Genomic DNA, 20,826 nt, shown 5'->3' with positions numbered 1-20,826 from the left:
CCCTTTTACGGGAGGCTGAAGTCGTCCAGTGTCCACAGTCTGTCCATCGACTGAATATCCAGCCATGCATCGGTGCTGCGCCAAGTCAATGATTCGTGTTCTCGTGGAAGCTTCGCGGCACTTACTGCGTTCCGGATATGGAGGCGTCGTCCTGATATGCGCCGGGCAAGGGGCTCCACATGTTCGATATAATGTTGGCGCTGCCCAGGCCGTAACCGTCTGGCCAGTCGGCGAAGGTGTTGCTATTCATTGTGCCGTCAGGTGTAGTTGACGCCGTGGGCGCTGCGGGAGATGGTTGATACTCTTGGTGAGGCGGGGCGTTGTCGACTTTGTTAATGGCGGTCTCGAAGAGTTTGTACGACGCCTCTGCCGAGATGTAGCTCTTGCGCAACTCGTCCATGGCAACCATGCACAAGGCGAGATTGTGTCTGCCCATTTGGCGTGCCATTTGTTTGGACGACGTTGATTCGAAGAGGTGAATCTGCATTGGTGGCACTAGTGCGATGACTCTGCTCGTTGCGTCAGTTCTACTCCAGACCAACTTCTAGGTGGGTGACTTACGTGATGGTGTGGCACAGACGAATAAGATCCTCCGCCATCATGGAGTTCACTGCTGCGCTCGCGTTGGACGCGGCAGTGCGGGTTTTCTGGCATGCAAAGGTCCTCCAGTTGCCTTGATCAGCGGCCGGGATCTCTCGCGGGGTATCTAGGATGAAGGGTCGATAAAGGACAATGATGGATGTTCTGAACGCTCGTAAGCTCCCGTTCCCAGCATATTACAGACTTCTCGACAACTTACTCAAAGTAAAGTTTGAACTGGTATATGTGAGATGCAACCACCCGACTTTGGTTCGTGGCCTCCGGGACTCGGGTCTGAAACGCCCGGATCTGGCTCTCGCTCCGTTCAATGTCAGCTCTGGACGGCTTCACACCCTTTGCCCGGTAATTCGTCGAAAGGATATTGCCAAGCGTCGCGCTGAGTCCGACAAACTCGAGCCAAATGTCGAACAGGAAGCCGAGCTCGCCCGGAAGGTACTTTCGGCCGAGGTTCCCCGCGACCTCGGGTGAGAGGACGTCCGCGTCGCAGGCTGCCGGCATGGGGGTGTCAAAGTCGTCAAAGGCGATGCGCATCGGTCGACCGAGTCCCAGTGAAAGCCATACCTCACGGCTATACAGTGACCACCAGAGACGTCTCCAAAATGGCTTCGTGCCCTGGGAGGCCTGTTGGCATGGCATGTTAAGACGGTGAAGGCCGATGGTGTGAGAGAGGCTGATGGCGATGCCGTTCCAGTGCCATGGGCCAGCGCGGTCGTCCGTGCTGGTATACCAGTGTCCCATTAGGAAGAGAGACTGAATGAGGGTGACTTTGTCTTTTTCGTAGTCCGCATCATAAAGGGCCTTGTATCAAGTTAGTTAGAGAGAAGGTGAGTAGGGTCACATTGCAGATGCTTACCTTTGCTCGTTGATACATGCCTCTCTTGAGTGCTCTCCTCGAAGGATAGAAATCCTCGGTAAGAAGGTTTTCATCAACAAACTATAGTCACAAGTTAGCTATGTACTAACACTGAGGAAATCCGGCATGTCTTACGCTTGCCGCCGCGATGAACATGCTCCATAGCAATAAGAGGCTCTTCCGTCCTTTCTCATACTCGGTTATGAACTCGTTCGCATCAAGGATAGGGGCAAATGGATGAACGTAGTGAAAGTAGCACCGTATCATGGCCTCGCGAACGCGAGCTGGAGGCAGCGTAAAGGCGCCTTTGGATCGTAGATAGTTGACATCCTCTGGGGCGAGAGCTTTGATCGAGGGCATGGGTACCAAGAAATGATTGTCCTTTGAGGATCGATTTGGTTCACAGATGTCAATCAAGAATGCTGGGCCACGTTGGTCTCCTAAGTAGTGACGTTAACAAGAAGCTCTGATGTAAACAAGTTGGTATGCGAGGTGCATCGTGGCACTCATCACTGCCAGGTAGGGTAAGCGTCCTTACCGGGGTAGAACGGCACGCAGCCGTCCTCTCGGTTCTTGCCGCCCTCAAGGGTCTCTGCATAAGCGGAGCTGTCCTCGGTAGCATCGGACGGATCCGGGGCCGATCGCTGGTTTTTGGCGGGAAGCAGAGCTCTCACGGCATCGTAGGGCCGAGTGGTGTGGGCAGATGCGTCCCCCACGGAGTTGTTCCTCGCCAGTAGTCCGGGGGGAGTTGGTGATCCGGGCCCATCATTGGCATGGCGGTGCTCCTCAAGCGGCGCCGAGCCCCCTCGAACATTGCGATTCTCTGAGCTTTCAGACTTTTCCCGGGGATACGGGCCTGCTGTTTGCGGCTCAAGAAGACGGCGCTTGGGTTGGCCCTGTTGCGGGATGATAATCAACGGATTCTCACCACCAGCGGGTCCACCCCCGGGATGTGTCGGGAGTTGGTCCGAGTTACTGTGATAATTAGTACGTCTTCTAAGAGGGTAATAATCACGAAGGAACTTACCGCCGTCGTTTACGACTCAGGACCTCACACGTAATACCGTCCACAGAGCAGTTGGCGCATGGTGGGCCGGATAACGTGACGGTGCACCTCACTTTGCGCAGATTACAAGCCTTGCACGCCACTGCAGCACGCTTGAATGTTCGGACCGCTGGAGGTGACGACGCCGGGACAGAGGCAGTGGCAGAGGAGGGCTCATTTTGCTGCTGCTGCTGCTGCTGGGACATAATCTGCCAGTTGCTGAATCAGGCAAATGTAAAGAAGACAAAGGGGGGTCTAGAGCGTTATCGATACGCCAGGATGTTGTTCATAAAAGGGTGATAAGAGGGTGTCCTCCATCCGTTCTAAATCAAGTTTTTTTGGCTTCAACTTGGACTTGCCTTATCCTTCGGACCTTCGATAATCTCGCAGCGAGTACGAAAGTTATCGCGATGTGCGAGGGACTCGATAGTAAGGGTCGTAACAAGCCTGGAGTAGCCCGTGTCAGCTGTTTTCGCCGAGGATGTGGCTTAGGTAATTGCATGTGAGAAGGGGGTTGGGGGGTTTTGTACCCATTCGGAGTAACGCAAGAGAGTTGACGATCTTTGTCGGCGAAGCGGGGAATTCCGTGGTCCGACCGCAACAAGAGCCGATAGCAACCTTGGCTTGCGCCGGAACTGTTTCGAGCAGACAATCTATCTGGTAGACGCGTTTCGATGTTGATCAATGATTTCTCGTTACGCCTGGTTGGGACGAAGATGAAAGATCCAAGAGTCAGGTTTGCCAAAAACAACAAGTCATTATTATTTCATGATCCTCTTCTAACCATCCAATGTCCATGATCATGACCATGTTCATGTCCGTAATCCATTATTCGTAAGCATCATTCATCCATCCAACGCCCAATGCACCGACTTCCGTTGTTTCTTCTTCTTGTTCATCTCCTCAGGCACATGTATGCGGGCATCCGCAATCACAACTCCAAACGTCAAACTCGACGCCCGACTATGCGTACAGGCCGTCGTCGTGCCATCAATCTCCCATTCCCATCGCGCCTTCTCAATCATGTCCCCGGCCTTCCGCAGCTTCTGCCGCCATCCCTCCACAAACAACCACGCAAGACGAAACACGCTCTCGCCAGAGGGCTCTTCGGGCTCTCGCACCTCGGTCCAGACGACCGGCACCCGGAGGCCGCTCGCATCCTTTCGATACTTCCGCATCGGGCGGTCGTCATTCACATCATCGTACTCCGCGTCCCGCTTCACCCTCATGACTTTGAGCCCCGCTCCGCCCGAGCGTGGTCAATTTGCCTCCAGCCCTCCAGCAGAGTTTCGTAGGAGTGCGCTCTGCTCGTCAACCTCGTCCTCGTGCTCGTTGAGAAACCCCGCCTTGCGCTGATAGCCGGGGCCGTCGTCCTCGTCCTCGGGCTTGACACGTCGGACTGGGTGAAAGACACCCGAGACCGGCCGCGATCGGACCGGGCTTGCGGGCTCTTGCTTTGCTTGGTTGCCTTCGAAGATCCCGCGCATTCTACTGATGAGACTTCCGGGTGAACTGCCTGTGCCGGAAGCCCGTCCAGGGCTGTCGGACGTCGATCCGACGGAGCCCGATGCTCCATGAAGTGACTTGGTGCCCCCACCGTCATACTTGAAGGGGTCGTCAAAGGACCGATCGGTAAGAGTAGAATCATTCCGCGGACGCGTCAAGTTATGCACAGAGGCTGGCCACGAATCCCGAATGACGGGTTCGTGCTTGTCGACAGGCAGCGCTGAGTGAATAGGTGACGACGCCATGGAATCTATCGTGCTCTGGCTCTGTACGGAGTACGGCACAGAGTCGGTTCGAGCGTGCCAAGGGACGTTGGTCACGTCGCGCGGGACGAATGCATCGGGATCAAAGTCCTCCTCCACGACCGGCTGGAAAGGCGGTGTCTGTGGTCGGTCAGGATTGTGTCTGCTGTTGGCAAGACCACGAGACGGTGTGGAGGGCGTGCCTTGAACAGGTGTAGCAGGAGTGGCACGCGAGGGGGTAGCTGGTGATGACTCCTGGCGCAAAGCAAGGGGGCTCACGTCCGGTGCTTGCTCACTTTGTTGGGGTGCCAACTGTGGGGTGGCATGTTCAAACTCATCCTCTGACGAGTCGTCCGCCTCTTGCAACTCGGCCTCTAGTGAAGACAGTTGCCCGTGCTGAGTTTGCTGGTAGTCCGGGCTGTACTGTGGCCGTCCGTATTGCTCGTCGTCATCTTGGACGTGACCAAACTGCTGAAATTGCTGCTGCGCGTACGGATCTTGTCCGTACATTTGAGCTTGTTGCGCAGCGGCAGCATACGGGTCTTGTCCGAAAGCCTGGCCGTACATCTGAGCCTCCTCCGGGCTGTGAAATTCTTGGACATGGACCTCGGGCTGATATGCCTGGGTCTGCAACGGAGAGGGCTGCCCAGTCTCCACACCTTCATGGATGGACTTTTGGAGCTCTGACCTCAGAGAGTCGGAGCGGCTGTGCCTAGAAGCCCCGAACAGTGACGGGGATCGAAGTTCATCACGCCATGATGATGCTCCAAACCGTGAAGATGCGTATTGGGTAACAGGCTCGTCGGACGCCATAACTGCAGTCTTTGGTCCATCGTCGTCGTCGCTCTGGAACGAGTCGATGACCTGCTCCAAGACCGGCTCAGTTGCTTCTGGCTGTTGAGGGGCGTTGAACTGGGTCAAGAATGAAGGAGCAGCAGGCGCAATCCCGGGGGTGATGTAGTCGCTGTCATTGTCAGAGTCGGAGTCTTCGAGGTGACTGGCCGGAATGTCTTGTCCATGCGGAACACCAGACGTTGCTTGAGCATAGGCTGGGTCATAAGCGCTGTCCTTGATGTCAGCAGATTCCGGATGTCGCGGTGAGTCCAGAGCGCCTTGCGTGTACTGCGAAGACGCGCTGAACCCGGCTGAAGCCAGGGGAGTGGCGTACTCCTGCGAATCGGTGTCCGTGAAGTCTCCCGGTCCAGCTGGGGTGAGGTAAGTCGATGCTGTGGAGATCTGGTCGTTGCTTGCGTTGGCCCACTGCTGTTCGTAGTTGTCGACACGCAGCTGGGGCGTGGGCGCCGGGAATGCTGAGTCGGCCGCAAGACGGGCCGCCTCGCCGCGCTGGTTGATGTTCTCCCATGAATCATCGCTTTCTTCCCCGTCTTCGTCTCTTGGATGACTTGGAAGATCCTGACTGCTTCTGGGTCCCGACGCCGTGAATGGTGTTTCCATCGGGCTTTGTTGGGCTGCCGGGCTTGCTGACATCGGGCTTACTGTCGCCAGAGGGCTGGTTGACCTCATCAGGTTTGTCGTCGCCATCGGACTCGGTTCCAGGGGGCTTGCTGGGCTCATCGGGTTGGTTGCCATCGGGTCGCTCTCCATCAACTGGTTGTCGAGTGTCACCGTCACATCCGTTGTCTGGCCATACTGATTAGCATTCAAGTCCTCCTTTTCACTGTCGGAGTCTTCGAGCGGTTGACGGTAGCGATCCTGTGCGCTGGGGGCACGCGGAGGCGGAGGCGGTGGCGGGGTCGCTCTGTACTGCGACGTCGACAGACTGTGCATCTGGCCGGGCCGAGTGGCATTCGATTCCCAAGCATCATCCATATCCTCTTCTTCGTCACTGGTATCCAAGAGATCCTGGCCATGGAGACCCTGCGAGACTGGGGCTCGCGGAGGTGGGGGCGGGGGCGGGGTGGCCCTGAACTGAGATGTTGATGAAATGGGGAACTGACCAGGTCGAGCGATGTTGGGGATTTCGTCCTCACTTGAGTCCGCTTGCTCTTGATGATAGAAGCCTTGTGAACTAGGCACACGAGGCGGCGGGGGAGGAGGGGGTGTAGCCCTGTAACCTGAAGACGCCATCGCGAAGGGCTGCGAATCTTGAGAGGGTAAGACACCTTGATCTTCCTCGTCTGAGTCCTCCACGTGAAGTCTGCTCTGTGACAGGGAACTGGGGACGCGGGGAGGCGGCGGGGGCGGGGGAGTGGCTCCGAACTGCGATGTCGAAAGAGTTGAGGGCTGAGCAGGAGTGAGGTCGTTGTCCCAATCATTTTGTTCCTCTTCCGAAGAGTCTTCAACTTGTTGTCCGTAATGACCTTGTGAGCTAGATCCGCGAGGAGGGGGAGGGGGAGGGGGAGTCGCTCTGTGCAATGAAGATGAGAGGGGGTCCGGCTGGGTAAAGGCAGCAGACTGTGATTCCAACGCATGCCCATCATCTTCGGACGAGTCTGCTGCTTCCTGCTGGTAGAAGCCCTGGGAACTCGGAACGCGAGGGGGAGGCGGAGGAGGGCTTTCTCTGTACTGCGATGTCAACGCGGGATTGCTCTGACCAGGCATGTTCGAGTTATAGTCTTCTTCCTCCTCATCGGAGTCTTCAAAGCCGTGGCCGTGACGCTCCTGGATGCTAGGCAAAGAAGGAGGAATTCGTTGCTGCAAGGGTGGCAGCTGTTGCGAGCCGGTGAGACTCTCAGGCTCTTCGGAATCAGAGTCCATGTCTTCCAACTCGCTGTTGTAGCGCTCCTGGATGGTATCCAACGGCGTCACTGCGAGTCTGGAAGCCAGCGGGCTGCTGCTTTGGCCTACTGAGCCGAGGCTGAAGGGATCTTCACCCTCCTCATCGGAGTCTACCATAGGGCCAACCGGGTACTCTTGGCCCACGATAGACGGAACGGCCTGGCCGAAACTCGTGTCATCGGCTCCGCTGCCCATGCTTCCCATGCTGCCCACAGTGCCACTTCTATCTCTGCTCCTGGCCGCCGCAAACGGGTTGGTGTCTACGGGAGAAGCACCGAGAGTACTGACGGTGGGAAGGAAACTGCGGTCGGATGCAGGGCTCCGAGCAAAGGGGTTGTACGACTCCGGGACCTGAGGCGTGGGCTGGCGACCCTCGACAGGCGGCGCAGCGGCAGCAAATGGATCTTCGAACGTGGACTCGTATCCCGTCACATCTGCATCGTGGCCAAAGTCACTGCCTGGAGTTGTGCTACGGGCAAAGGGATTCCCTGGTGAACGTTGGGCTAGGGGGCTGCCCGATGAGCTTCGACCTGTGGGAGTAGTGCTCCTGGCAAACGGGTTGGTAATTGGCGACTCTCGTGCCTGCTCGTCAGGATGAGACCCAAAGGAGCTCGCAGACCGCAGGAAGTGCTCCGCCGCGGGTGATGTCGAGCGCTGTCCCTGAGGGCTGACCGAACGCAAGAAGTCCGCGGCTGTGGTAGTGTTCCTGGCGAAGGGGTTGTTCGATGCCTCCGACGTGTCTGTCGCCATTTGCTGCGCGAAGGGATTGTATGCCGCCTGTTGCGTCGGTCTAGCAAAGGGGTTGACGTAAGTCTCTTCCGCATCGCTGTCCTCCTCGCGGACGCTGAGAACCGGTGACGAGTGGTCATCATCGTAGTCCACGCTGTCAACGTGATCGTCAAAGTGAACTTGCTTCGTGGAAGAAGAGAAGCTGGCATCTCCATGGTCATGGGCGCTGGCACTAGGCTCGAAGTCTTCGTCGTACTCTTGATCGTGATCCCGGTCCGCAGCGGCAGCCATGCTCGTAGTCTCGGTCATGTACGAGCTCTCAACAGCGGCATCTGGCGCTTCAGAGACGTTGCGGCTCAAAGCGCCAGGATGATAGTATGATGCGGCTAAGCCGGACGTATCACCAGCTGCTGAGGTGGCAGGCTCAGTGTGCTCAGTGATGACTGAGAGATCGTGCTTTTCGCCCACTTCTTGGGAATCGTCGAAGCTGGCAGGGTGGTGATCGTCGGCCTCGTCAAGTTCAACACGGCGTTGAGTGGCTTCGGCTCCGGCTTCAAGACCGTGTGCTGTGCTGTCGTCGTGGTCGAGCTTGTCCTCATCGAAGTTGGGCTGGTGGGCATCTTCGACGATTGGCGTGCCAGGTCTATGCACTTCCTCTTGGTCCTCGGCCATGACAGACTTATCGCCCTCATCATGCTCACCATCTTCATCTCTGTGGACGAGCTCATCTTGCACTACCGCAGTCGGGGAGTCTGCGCTATGTTCCTCATCAGGACCAATATGTGCCGATGCTTCTCTGGGCTCAAGATGCTCCTCTTTCTCGACATCCGAATGCTCCTCGATATGCGAAGGCTCCTCGGCAGGGAAACTCGTCTCGGCACGCGAAGATTCCTGGTCATGTCCAACGTCCGTCTGGTCGACGGCCTCTGATGAGTGCGCCTCTTCGAGCTCAGCGTCAATGTCATGTTGATGAAGCTCGACGGTTGGAACATCCTCGTGGACCGCCTTTGTCGCAAGTGACTCTTCGACCGGAGCGCTGTCCAAAGACCTTGACGTCGGTGCTTCATCGAGGGTCTCAGAATGATCGCTGGAATCGTGGTGGACGACCGGTGCGGCATAGTCATCGGCGGCGATGACTTCGTCGTGCTTGTCGTGCTCGTCGGGGCCAGATGAATGATTCTTGTCGGCGTCGGCCAAGTCATCAGCGTGAGCAAGCTTGCTCTCTTCCATGGGAGCAACAAGGGTCTCTCCCTTGTCCTCGTGATCACTTTCGGGCTCAGGGAGTGCTTGATCGATCTCCTTGGTCTCAACTTCGAACTCGGGTGCTTGTACTGGTTCGTGGCTCTCAAGCTGTGCAGACGCCGCCTCGGCACCTTCGGGGTCGACAACCTCAGTTGCCTGAGCTGGCACGTCGCTGTCGATTGCAGAAACTTCAGGTGTTGGCTCCTCTGTGTCATGGGGCGCCGTAACGTTGTCAGCGGCCTTGGTTTCCTCGACAGCATCGTCGGATTCAGCGTGCAAAGTTGGGAATGCTTCGGAGGTGTCCATAGACGGAAGAGCATCGACCTTCTCGCTCTCGAGATCAACTTCCCAGTCCTGCGCCAGCTCGTCATCCGCTTGTGGACTCGTATCCTCGACGGCGGATGTTGGCTCTTCTACGATCGACTCCGGCTCCTGAGTCTCAGGCTGGTCGTCAGCCGCCTTTGCCTCCTCAAGCTCCTCGTCTCTATCCGCTGAAGAGACTTCGGGAACTTTAGTCTCTTCTTCGGCCACGTTCTCGCCATGAACGGAGCTGTCTTCTCGTGGAGGCGATGACGGCTCATCATCCTTGTCGACGATCGGCTGGTCTGACACGGGTTCAAGGTGCTCAGCCTCGGACTCGGCAGGTTGAGAAGGCTCGTCATCTTTAACCGCAGGTGTGTCCTCGAGGTCTCGATCAGCCGCGACTCCCGCCTCCGCAGGAGGAACGACGTCTTGAGAATCCTTCGCTTGGTCGACTTCGCCAAGCTCAGGAGATGTAGAGCGCTCGATGGCCTCAGCATCGTCTTCGTCACTCTTGTCGTCCTCAACGGGCGCTGATGGCGATGCGTCCTTGCCCTCGTCCACATGCAAAGCTGAAACAGACTCCGCATGCTCATCATCGACTTGAGGCTCCGGCGACTGTGCCGGCTCGTCGCTCTCGGCAACAGGAGTCTTTTCGGTCTCAGCAGCCTCTTGAACCTCTTGTCCAACAGCACTTTCTGGCTCATAGGACTTGGCAACGTCCTCCGCCTCCTTCTCCCCCTCGGTTTGATCAACCTCGGGGGCGTCAGAGACTTCGGCAGGCTCTGTCACAGTACTGGAGTCGGCGGCGGCGTCAGAAGGTTCATGAGCGGAATCGTCTGCGTCAAGGACACCACGAGCGTGTTCCTCTCCGTCCGGATGCACAGCGTCCCGCTCTTTGGAATCTGCATCTTCAAGATCTTTGCTGGCAGTGGTTGGTAGATGCTCTTCCTCCTCCTGGGTTGTCGGGGGTTGGTCACTGACTTCCGCTTGAACTTCTTGAGAGGCATCTTGGGCCTGGGCATTGTCATCGGTGCCGAGAGTGTCTTGTTGCTCAACATTCTCCTCGGGCTGGGAGGGCTCAACTACTTGCTCATCTGCTGGCTGGTCTTGGTGGTCCTCATCCTTGGATTGAGAGTCGTCTGGGGCGAGATCGACTGGGGCTTGGGGATCATCAGAAGCGTGAGCTTCATCCGAGGCTTTGCCATTGGCGTCATCTGCGACGACGGCGCCGCTTTGGCTGTCCTCCAAGTCTCGAGTCTCTTCTACTTCGACTGTGGCATCGTCAACAGTTTGTTGATCTGCGGCAGAGGCTTCGACAGCATCTTCAGGCTTGTCCTGATCCTCTGTTGTTTCCACAGCCAAGTCCCTTGTCGGCACCTGCTCAGGCTCTGGGACAGTGCTTTGCTCAACTTGCTCGGCTTCTGGTGACTCATCATCCGCTGCTCCAGGCGTGTCCTCTGCTGGCTCTTCTGCGTGACTTTCGGCGGTGACCTCGTCTTTGGGAAGGCTGTCATCCTTGGCCGGGGTGGTATCCGGTACAGAAACTTCCTCGACAGGTGCCTCCGCAGGCACCTCGGCAAGCTTCTCATGGTCAGAGACAACTTCTTCCTCCTTCGCAAGGTCTTCCTTAGGACTAGTGTCGTCCTCAGTCTCATCCTTTGCAGGGGCATCGGTGACTTCAGCCTCTTCCGGTGATGGGCCATCGTCTTGTGCGGGAAGATCGTCTTGCACCGCGGCGACTTCCGGTTGTGAAGGCTCATCATGTGCCGGTACCTCGTCTTGAACGATCTCCTCTTCTACGACAGCCTTGGAGCTGGGCTCTGGAACCTCTTGGCTCTCAGCCGAGATCTCCACGGTCTTTTCGGTCTCCTCGGTGGGCGTTAAATGTTCCTCCCCGTTCTCGACCGGATCCGTACTTGGGCCGTCGTCCGCGGTCGACTCGTCAACGACAGCCTTAGCGGAGATCTCAGGAATGGCTCTCTCTTCTCCCCCATCATCGACAGCATCGTCCGCAGCCTGCGCCTCTTCATTCTTCGGGGTATCATCATCCTCTTTCTCGGCGCTTGGCTCGGGGGCGGTGTCGTCTGCAGGCTTGTCCTGCTCAACTGGCTCATCTGAGGGACTTGCCTCTACGTCGGGACTTTCCTCGGCTGCGGGGGCACTCTCTTGCGCAGGTTCTTCACTCGGAGCTTCATCTGCGAGGCCCTTGTCGGCGACAGGTGTGTCCTCTGCTTCACCTGCTTCAGTTGAAATCTCCTTTGCCGTGTCATCAGCTTCTGGGGCGTCTTCGGCCACAGGCGTGTCTTGGGGTGCAGCCGTGTCTTCGGCCGAAACCTCTCTCGTCGCGTCATCCGTCGAGGGAGCGTCTGCATCTCCAGAAGCCTCCTGCGCCAGCTCGTCCGAAGAAGTTGGCTCTGCGGGCGCAGTCTCTTCCACGGGTTCGTCAGCTGGGGCCGCTTCTTCAGCCAGTGCGGTCTCGGACTCTTCCACCGCCAGGCCCCTGACCTCTACCGGGGACGTGGTCTCCGCCTCAGCAGGGGCTTCTTGGGTCTCCTCGGTCGCAGGAGGTTCAGAAGGGATCTCTTCCTTGACCTCCTCTGTAGGCGCGGGCTCGCTGGCCTCTTCCGGCGCAACGGCCTCCTCGGGCTGCTCCGGGACGGAATCGTCTTTGCTGGTCTCCTGAGCCTCGGGAGCAGCCGCCTCCGTCGCGGGTGTGTTTTCGCTAGATTGAGCCTCCTCCGTGCTCACCGCCTCCAAGCTCTTTTCAGCCACTGGTTCTTCGTTTGGTGGCTGGGAGTCGTCACCTTGTTGGGTATCTTTGTCTTCGGCGGCGGGAGTTCCTTCGGCGGGCGGCGCGGGTGGTGCGCTCTCGGCCGGGCTCTCGGCTGCTTTCTCTGCCGTCTCCTCCTTTGGCAGGGGAGACGGCTGACCGGATATTGTTCCTCCAGCTCTGCGCACCGTTCGCGCTCTCTTGCGGGTCGGGATTGGAGGCACCGATGCCTTCATCTGCTCTTCGATCAAGCGGTTGAGTTCCTGTTGGTAAAGTCAGACCCCGTTGCACGCCCAAGCCCACACCCCGACTTACTGCTCTCTTCTTCTCGAGCTCTGCCAACTTGGCTTCTCCCTCGGCTATCACCTTGGCGGCCTCGTCTTCGATGTCGTCCATGAGGCCATCCATCTCGTCTTCGACATTATGCGTAGTGGTATCAAAGGTGTGCAATTTCTCCTCGTCTTCTTTGGCTTTGCGGGCGGCAAGCTCCTCGTCTTCTCTTCGCCGACGGGCCTCGCGTTCCTCATCTTCTTTCCGCCGTTGTTCAGCGATTTCTTCCAGCTCTTTCTGCCGTGCCGCCGCGAGCTCTGCTTGCTCCTGTTCGTATGCGGCCTGGAGCTCTGCGATCGTGTTATCACGCTTCTTCTCGAGCTCATCGAGTTTCGTGTCGCTCTCGGCGGCAGAGGTCGAGAGGCCGTCGATCGTCGCGTGGATCGAAGCAAGGGCCTCATTCATCTGCGCCACGAGCGTGGCAACGTCCGTTTTGGCAGTCATCGGATGGGTATCGGGAGAGTCAATGCTCTCTCCGGAGATTAGGGTGCGGATTGAGGAGATGTGATCAATCGAGCGTGGGATTGTGAGAGATCCCAAGTCTCGGAAATGGCAGGTATCGTGTAGTTTTTTGGCTGATTGACTTTTCACAGACGTTGACTAGACGTTCGAAACACACGCGTCGGCTGCGGGGTGGCCGTCAGTTTACGATATATACCATCCTCGCTGCTCCGGAGTAACAGCCGTCAAGTTCTAGCCCAGGGACGGTCAGGAAAGCCCGGTCGTGTGTGATGTTCCTCCCACCGATCATGCAGTCCCCGTCCAGGACATGGCCAGGCCACGCTTGTATGCCCCATGCCCCGCCGGCCGAACACCGATGATGAGAGGAAAGCTCCTTTGTGCCAGAGTTGCCAGTGCACCGCTCGTTCCGTGATTGGAGCGAGCCGCGGCTCCCTCTCATCCGATGTTGGATCTTCGAAGCCGCGGTGGACCCTCCTACCCCTTCGCAACGCATGACATCCATATACAAATGGTGATGTTGTCAGGGACGCGAGGGGGCCGCGATTGAGTCAAGGCTGCAGACTCTTTCATTTCGCCCATCGTCGAATAGCACCGCCATCGAGGGGACAATCCAGTACCTCCAGCGCGAATTCGCCTTGTCGCTGGGCAACCTGGTGACAGCTGTCAAATATCGACAGCATCCTCCTTGCCTCGGGAGAGGGTATTCGGGGCCTCATTCCCAGGGTTTCGCTGCTGCTGCGTCTGATGTTATGCCACGGCGGCGTTGCCATTGGATCAAGTCTCTTGGAGCAAGTCTTCAGGCATGTGCGATGGGTGTGTTGGCGAAAAAAGGCGTGGACAGGCGTTCCCTGCTAGAAACGAGCATCATTCATGCGCCCGGGTAAGCATTGAGAGTTCTGAGCGCAGCAGATTACCACCGACGTGGAACCGGCGTCTAGCAACCGCTTGGCCGCATGAAATTCGCTGGATATGGTCGGTATTGTGATGCATTTGGGCAGTTTCAGGACTCCTCCGGGGTACGGGAGAGAGGGAGTTTGGTCGAACACGGCGGCTGGAATGAGTGAATGGTGAGCCACAGTTGACCCCTTCAAACCAAACCGCGCTTCAAACCACGTGTCCGAGCCGCTGCGACGTGAACATTCAAGCCACATTGTAGCTGTGGCTCAGGCCTCAGAACCGACCGATGTATTCGATACTCAAGACTATGACGTCACGGCCCATTTGTTAGGACGGCGCCAAGTGGGTGTCTTCTGTTGTTTTGTTCGCCTCGTTATGTTTCTGGTGGTGTTGATATTGATCCTGAAAAACTTTGCTCCAATCGCCGATTCAAACAACATTGAGGTTGCCAAGTTACTTCGTCTGCCGACCGAAAAACTGGATCGAGATGACTTGGCGTTGCATCGTCAGGTTTGTCAATCCGCAACTCCACCTTCTCCAGGATACCCTTCGTCTGATGATGTCCGTGAGGCTTCCGAGATGCCCTTGATGCCCGACAGGACATGGCGATACCGAGGCCTCCCGCTAGCCCCAGCGGAAAATGAAGAGAGAAAACAGGTTCGATACCGCCGTGACTAGTAAATCGTCTTAAATCCATCAATATACACCATCCGGCCAACCGCTAGCGCCTGTCATGGACATCTTCATGTATGTTGTGATGGTCCAAGCTTGATAGAAGGTAGCTGCCAGCTCAGAGTATGTGCGGGTTATTTGAGTGCAGCTTGCCTATCGCATTCTTGCATTCTTGCAAGGGGGTAGGCGGGAAGATTCATGCAATCGCACTGGCCGAGTCAGATGTGAATCATGATGTTGCCGCATGTCGACTTCAGATGAGCTTTGTCAGCACAGCTTGTGATAGAGGATTGCATATCAAGTCCTTCAACGTCGCGATTTGTAGGATACGGTGTAGGTTTACTGATGTTCCGGATGTGATTGGGGCTTGATATGATGTCCTTAGTGAGATCAAAGAATAATTACAACAAAAGTCTTTATCAACGTCAAGACGGTGCCGCTGCGTAATTTTGAGGATGGTAAAGTTCAATTCTTCGACTAATGGTCCTTTGGGTCTAATTACATTCAAAGAATGCAAAAAGTCGCAGCTGACGAAGGCCAGCCCCTCTGGATATGGTTTCCGCATTCGTTAGGCGGTGCTAGTCTTGTGTGATACTTTGGCCGGCTTGCTCGTAGGCTGATTAAGTTGATTATTTTTCAACTTGGGGCCAAGTTTCTTGTGAAGGCATGATGTCATGACTTCTGATGGCGAAGCATCTCTTCCTATGTCAATCAGGCAGATTGGGCAGTTGCAAGTACTTCAGTGTCATATTCATAGATTAGCCAACAAGTGACCACATCCCCGCGAGGCAGACTGTTGTTACATTGCGCATGTAGATGACCACTTTAAAGCATAGCACTTTGAGGGGCCGCTCGAAATTATGCCCTGCAGTTTCTGCTGCTGTTCACATAACACAAGAAAAACTTTGAAGGCGACAGTTCTAGCATCGTTCGGCTCTATGAATAGCATGCGTGAATTTATCATCATTCGCTTTGGTTCGCTTCACGATGTTGCGTTAGGGACCATCGACAACGGACTCAGACCCTGGGTCCTGAAGACGAAAACACCAAGGGCATCAAAGGTGCGGAGACGTTAGCCTATTCATCATTGCGACATACTCTACAGGCTTCGCTGCTATGTTGAGGAGACACGTTTCTGGGCCAATTGAAGAGAATTTGATCTCCATCAATAAACCTATCTTTCCCAAGTCGCGATGTCTTCCAGAGTTGACCAGACTAGCTTGTATCTCAGCGCAATTGTTCAACGAGAATGGCACGATGAATCCCCGTTTTCATCAGCTATGCCAGTGGAATCGCGAGAGGTCGAAGCGAGCACCGTCCATGCCGGCCCCAATCACCATGTCCTCGATCACGGCACACCCATCGCATTGGGGCACGGCAGGGCTAGTCAAATTATTTGCAGATGCTAGTGCAAAGAATTGGCACCGTCTTGGTGTTGATTTCAGGGTGTGATTAGTGTTGTCACTACCACAGCTAGGTCTCGTGTCATAGTAATAGCTGTGAATGAGTTGTTCTGGTCAACATGAGATTGGGCGTCCCTAACGCTGTGGTACGTTTGCATCAATTATGTTGATGACTTCAAGGCCGTCTCGAAAGACTCTGTGAGCTGCATTATAAAACTAAGACAGTGGCTTGAACCATTTGGCCACATAGTTCTGGCTGACGATTGAAGTTTAAATTGATTGCCAGCGTTGCGAAAGATTTCTTGGAAGGGGAGTAGTAGCCTGTCTGGTCTGGACTCCGGACTCAGAGCTGATAAATCAACCATCTATAAGAGAAAATTTTGAAACTAGACGCTCACTCCTATAGCTTTAATGAAAACGAGTGTAGCGAAGCCGTTGAAGTGGATGCGAGCAAGCCACTCATAACGAAATATGGAAAAAAGAAGAAACCGCAAAAAGATAAATGCTGGTCAATCGCGGACGGGAATTGAGCCCGACGTGGGGGTCGAACCCACAACCTTGAGATTAAGAGTCTCACGCTCTACCGATTGAGCTAGCCGGGCGATTGGAAACCCAGCTTGAAGTGTTGGTTGGTGACGACGACCAGGCGTGGAGAAGATCATAGCGGGAGGGAGTTGTGGTGGTGGAGCACGGGAACCCACATGGTGAATGAGGGCCCAAGTAGGGCTGAGACATCGCTTTTCGAGACGCCTTTGGCGTTGTGGCATTTTTTCAAGATTGAAGAAATGTTGAATGAGACATTTGGGTTTTGAAGATGGCTGAGGATGCTGGGATCGGGTTGGGTAGTCTATCAGCAGCTTTAAATATGGCTGCCACAGTCATCGTCAAGCGAGGCACAAACATTGTAAATGATAAGGTATGTCAAATCAGAGCAGCATGTTTTCATGTTGCGTTTTTGACTTGAACTGCTCTGGTTAGTTGGTCATGAACAAGCGTTGCTTGTGCTATTCTGATGACAGGAACGGCTCAGAAGGAGGGCACTTATCGCATTTTAAGCGTACATGATTTATGATTTCAAATTCGCCCCCAGCAACACATCATGTTGAGGTCTCGTTATTGAGATGACTCCGCCTTTCTATCTCCAGTGGACATGCCAATGGGGTGCCTGATTTCGAGTTCTACGATTGAGTGCTGTATGAAGATCAAATTCAATGTGTTTGTGTGTAAAGACCGAAGATTTAAGGCTTGATGTTTGGATCATCAGCCATGTTCTTGCCCCGTAACATAACTCTACAACCTATCATATATAACACACTTGCTTCCTTTTCGGAATATCACGCTTTTCGCAATCAACTGGGCTCGTAAACCCGGTCCTCATAGTCCTCGAGTATGAAGCCTACCGATCTGATCAAAGTTGGGGAGGAGATCAACCCAAAGATGTGTCCTTGTCTCCGTTGATCATGTTGTTGGAAGACAGATTCTAAGAATGAGCTCCCAAGGATGTTGGAAACGCAAACATGAAATACAAAGAAGATCATTCCATTGAACACTGCATATATACAATGTTTTCTGGCCGTTTCTTTCCGTATTCCAAAAGTCCAGAGGCACTCAGCGGACGTCTTCACGCCGCCTTCCTCGGGACTGCCGGCCATTATCCGGTACCCGGCTGCCTCCGGACTTTACTCCGGCCACACCGGGATACTCTACCTCCCGCAACCGCTTCGCCGCTTCGGACTCTCATGGCATGAATCACGTGTACCACGTCTCACAGGACAGACCCAGAAAGCCCAATATATCCGCCGTAAACTCCGACAGAGATGGACCCGGTTCAGGACCTGCTTGTGATCAACCCCCTGATCAAGAGCGTTCATGCCGCCCGCGATGGAGATAATTCAGCTCAGGGGCCTCAGCACCTCACTGGGTAGGACGCCAAAGGTGCTAAAGCCATCATTGATGATCATCATGTGGATTCGCGGAGTCTAACCAGACGAGAATTCCCCGAGCTCAGCATCCCTCCCGTTTACCCCATCGCCATCCCAAAATAGCCAACCCTCCAACCGCCTCCAACCAAAAGTGAATCGATCCCTCTAAACGCCTATCCCGCCGCTCACCAAACGCCGACGGACAATCCAACCCAAACTATTCTCCATACTTCACAACAAAGTAACCAGCCAAATAACCCGCAAACTTCAGGGGATGGGGGATGGCAAGCTTTATGAAAGATGGGCAGACGGAACTCTGTAGAGTTTAGCTATCCCCGCCAACTATAAAGAGCTCTGCCGCAGAGCGAGGCCTTATTCGCTGAACCTTGGGGAGTTTGCCCTTCTTTGCGGGAGCTACTTTTCACTCGCTTTTGGACGGCGGCGGGCTCGGTATCGCGGCGCGGTGGCCTCGGGGTCCCGTCGCCGACGCACCCGTGATGTCCACTTTCCAGCAGCGCCCCGTGGATTTGAGAAGTTCTCTCAAACATGGTGGATGGGTGGCCTAACCGAAGCTGGGCGGTACACATCTTACCCGTCCTAGCGACACCAACATCTCGACAAATCTGCCGCTAGACGGAAGGCCCACGGCCCTGACTGACCGCTTCGGGCCGTGGGAGAGACAGAGACGGTTACCGGTGCCGTATCAATCACCAACACAATCCCAGCATCCCCGACCAATCAAAGCGGCGCCGCGACGACTTTCCTCTTTTCACCAGCCACACGTGGCTGGTGTCATCCCATCAATCCATCCCCTCCATCCACACTGACGGATTGCTGTGACGTCGTATTTGCCCGCACCCTTGCTGAAACTTTCCCCGAAACTGTAACATGTCGCACAACAGCCGCAGACTCGACTACCTCCCAAAACGTGCCCAGGGCCTTTCACGCGTACGCAGTAGTCTCGGCAAACGAAGGAGTCGAGGAACAGGTGAAGCAGCCTTCACTAGGTGGTGGATATTGTTTCTATAGCGAGGTAAATGAACATCCAACTATTTACGATAGATAGGGTGCTGCCCGACGGTGGGTGAAGGGAGCGAAGTGAAGATGATAAAAAAAAAAGTAATTTGACGCTGCTGCTCGATGCTGATGCCTCTGCCGCCATGGGCGAGATACTACTCCAATCCTACAATCCCGGCTCTCCCAGTGACTGCGTATCCTCCTCTTTAATACCACTACCGCTTCCCTACAGTCCGCCTTCGCTCTGTCGAAGAAACTCGGCGGGGAAGTCTCTTATATACGCTTGGCGGTGTCGCCGGCGACGGCCCTTCGTCTCCTGTAGCTGTCGGCGTAGCCAATACGCTCGTAGGTGCCGAATCCGTAGAAAGCCACTCCGATCAGTAGCCAAGTACCAGTGACAATAAGTCCAACGGGGAAGATCATGAGCTGGACGCCGGGAAGCACGAAGGCAACGGTTCCGTTCTTGAGGCCAGCGACCACGTCGTCAACGGCGGCCTGAGCCATGGCAACATCGGAGCGGACAATCTCCTTGGAGAAAACGCCGGTAATGAAAGACGCCTCGTTCGATGAGACATTGGTGCTGACAGACTGGCCGGCGGCGTTGACACCGGTGAGAGTGAGGGTTGGCATGACGAGTGACTCTAGTTGAGACCTGGTTTGGTTAGCACAGCACGGTTCCACAGGGCCAGCAAATAAACATACATTGACATGGGCGCAACCATTCTGGCCTGGTCAATCTGACCGACGAACAAATACGATTGCAGGGCTTGGGGCGTAACGACACGCTTCTGCAGACCGGTCCAGGGGACTTCAAAGGTCACGTCGCGAGCCATGTCGCGGCGGACGGAGGCCGTTCCAGCAATCTTGTTCGCGCTGACGGGCGACACGGAGGCGCCGTTGAAGGAGAGGCCGACCTGGATGTTTTGCGGCGGGATACCGGAGAAGGCACCGACAGGGTCGGAGACCTTGAACAGGCGCAAGTCGGCCTCGAAAACTCCCGTCTTCGCATCCAGACTCGGGAGGTTGTAGCAGATGCAGGTTCCTGACGGGTTCGACGCAGCATCGAGATGCGAGAGTGCTGAAGTGCAAGCGGCCGAAGTTTCCGTCTCCCATGCCGTCATGTTGATGGAGCCATCGGCGTTAACCTTGACCTCGAGGGCGTTGGGAACCCATTCGGCGTTGATGTCCATACTCTGGCGCTTCTCGATGTACCGGTTTGCGACATCCTCGTAGCTTCGTTCCAACACGTCGACGGCCCTAACCTCAATCGTGGGGTCCATAGCCAGCGGACGGATCTCGGCGCACGCGCTGGAGGCCAGCGCGGCGGTGGTGACGGCCACCTTCCAGAACATGGTTGATCGTGATTTCGTGTAGTAGTTTAGAAAAGTAAGCTTAGATGGCGGGTGGCGATCGGGGTGGGATCGTATTAATTGATTGATGAGATTCGGAGCCGAGGAAAGGTGGATCTGGCTGCTAATGTCGGTATGGCGTGGCCAAGGTCTAATTACAAAGTCGGGTCCCGGCCGGCGGCGAAGCGAAGCGAATTGAAAAAAGACGAAGCTACGAAAGAGCGTAAATGAAGTCCACTACCTCGCCTGCCCGGGTGAGCGGAGCCGATCGATCGATGAGAGCTGAAGGGAGAGCGGTTGCCGGTGATTTTGACTTGACGTTAACGACGGGAATCGAATCGAGACGAGTCGTCGTACACGGAGGCGGCGTCGAGTCGGATCGATGTTCAAAAAGGGCGTGGGGAATTCGACGGCGAGGAAGGGAAAAGAAGAGAAGGTGAAAAAAGGGACCTGCCCGTGATAGGGGAGGATTGCAGTAGTTTGCTGGCTTAGCTGTACTCGGGTTGGTCGCGCGATGGTCAGGTCGACTCGACTCGGAAAGGCGCAGGAGAGAAGAGTCGAGCAGTGGAGGGGTGGCGAGGATACAATAAGGGCGGAGATTAAACGTCGATAAACGGGCAGGGCACAGCAGGGCTGGGCCTTTGACAAACAGGAGACGTGTGGGAGGAATTGTGTCATGCAGCGACCATCGTGGTGCCTGACAAGACGGGCAATGGCCTGACACGGTGCGATCCACAGGCCAAGT

General features: G+C 55.6%; 5 protein-coding genes across 5 annotated transcripts; 1 reads left to right on the top strand and 4 right to left on the bottom strand.

The window, feature by feature from the left end:
• Positions 1-5: 5 nt before the first annotated feature.
• CGGC5_v004624 (Cutinase transcription factor 1 beta) lies at positions 6-2,704 on the bottom strand (the record flags this gene model as incomplete). The annotated part of the gene is made up of 8 exons (XM_032022082.1): positions 6-75; positions 126-509; positions 562-744; positions 800-1,398; positions 1,454-1,534; positions 1,589-1,893; positions 1,992-2,428; positions 2,481-2,704. 8 exons carry the CDS (start codon positions 2,702-2,704, stop codon positions 6-8), a joined length of 2,283 nt encoding a protein of 760 aa, XP_031881042.1.
• Positions 2,705-3,343: 639 nt separating this feature from the next.
• On the bottom strand, positions 3,344-3,727 carry CGGC5_v004623 (uncharacterized protein; the record flags this gene model as incomplete). The annotated part of the gene is made up of 1 exon (XM_032022081.1): positions 3,344-3,727. One exon carries the CDS (start codon positions 3,725-3,727, stop codon positions 3,344-3,346), a length of 384 nt encoding a protein of 127 aa, XP_031880977.1.
• Positions 3,728-3,757: 30 nt separating this feature from the next.
• Positions 3,758-12,803, bottom strand: CGGC5_v004622 (uncharacterized protein; the record flags this gene model as incomplete). Its single annotated transcript, XM_032022080.1, has 2 exons — positions 3,758-12,292; positions 12,345-12,803. The coding sequence occupies 2 exons, from the start codon at positions 12,801-12,803 to the stop codon at positions 3,758-3,760; spliced, it is 8,994 nt and encodes a 2,997-aa protein (XP_031881041.1).
• Positions 12,804-14,093: 1,290 nt separating this feature from the next.
• CGGC5_v004621 (uncharacterized protein) lies at positions 14,094-14,396 on the top strand (the record flags this gene model as incomplete). Its single annotated transcript, XM_066151314.1, has 2 exons — positions 14,094-14,228; positions 14,289-14,396. The coding sequence occupies 2 exons, from the start codon at positions 14,094-14,096 to the stop codon at positions 14,394-14,396; spliced, it is 243 nt and encodes an 80-aa protein (XP_066009475.1).
• A 4,609-nt stretch (positions 14,397-19,005) lies between these two features.
• On the bottom strand, positions 19,006-20,084 carry CGGC5_v004620 (uncharacterized protein; the record flags this gene model as incomplete). The annotated part of the gene is made up of 2 exons (XM_032022079.1): positions 19,006-19,384; positions 19,435-20,084. 2 exons carry the CDS (start codon positions 20,082-20,084, stop codon positions 19,006-19,008), a joined length of 1,029 nt encoding a protein of 342 aa, XP_031880978.1.
• Positions 20,085-20,826: the final 742 nt, after the last annotated feature.

Source organism: Colletotrichum fructicola, assembly GCF_000319635.2.
Source record: "Colletotrichum fructicola Nara gc5 chromosome Unknown KSG_Nara_v1_contig02, whole genome shotgun sequence".
In the NCBI taxonomy this organism is placed as follows: domain Eukaryota; kingdom Fungi; phylum Ascomycota; class Sordariomycetes; order Glomerellales; family Glomerellaceae; genus Colletotrichum; species Colletotrichum fructicola.
Note: the sequence above shows the minus strand (reverse complement) of the source record. Positions and strands in the feature narration are given on the sequence as shown.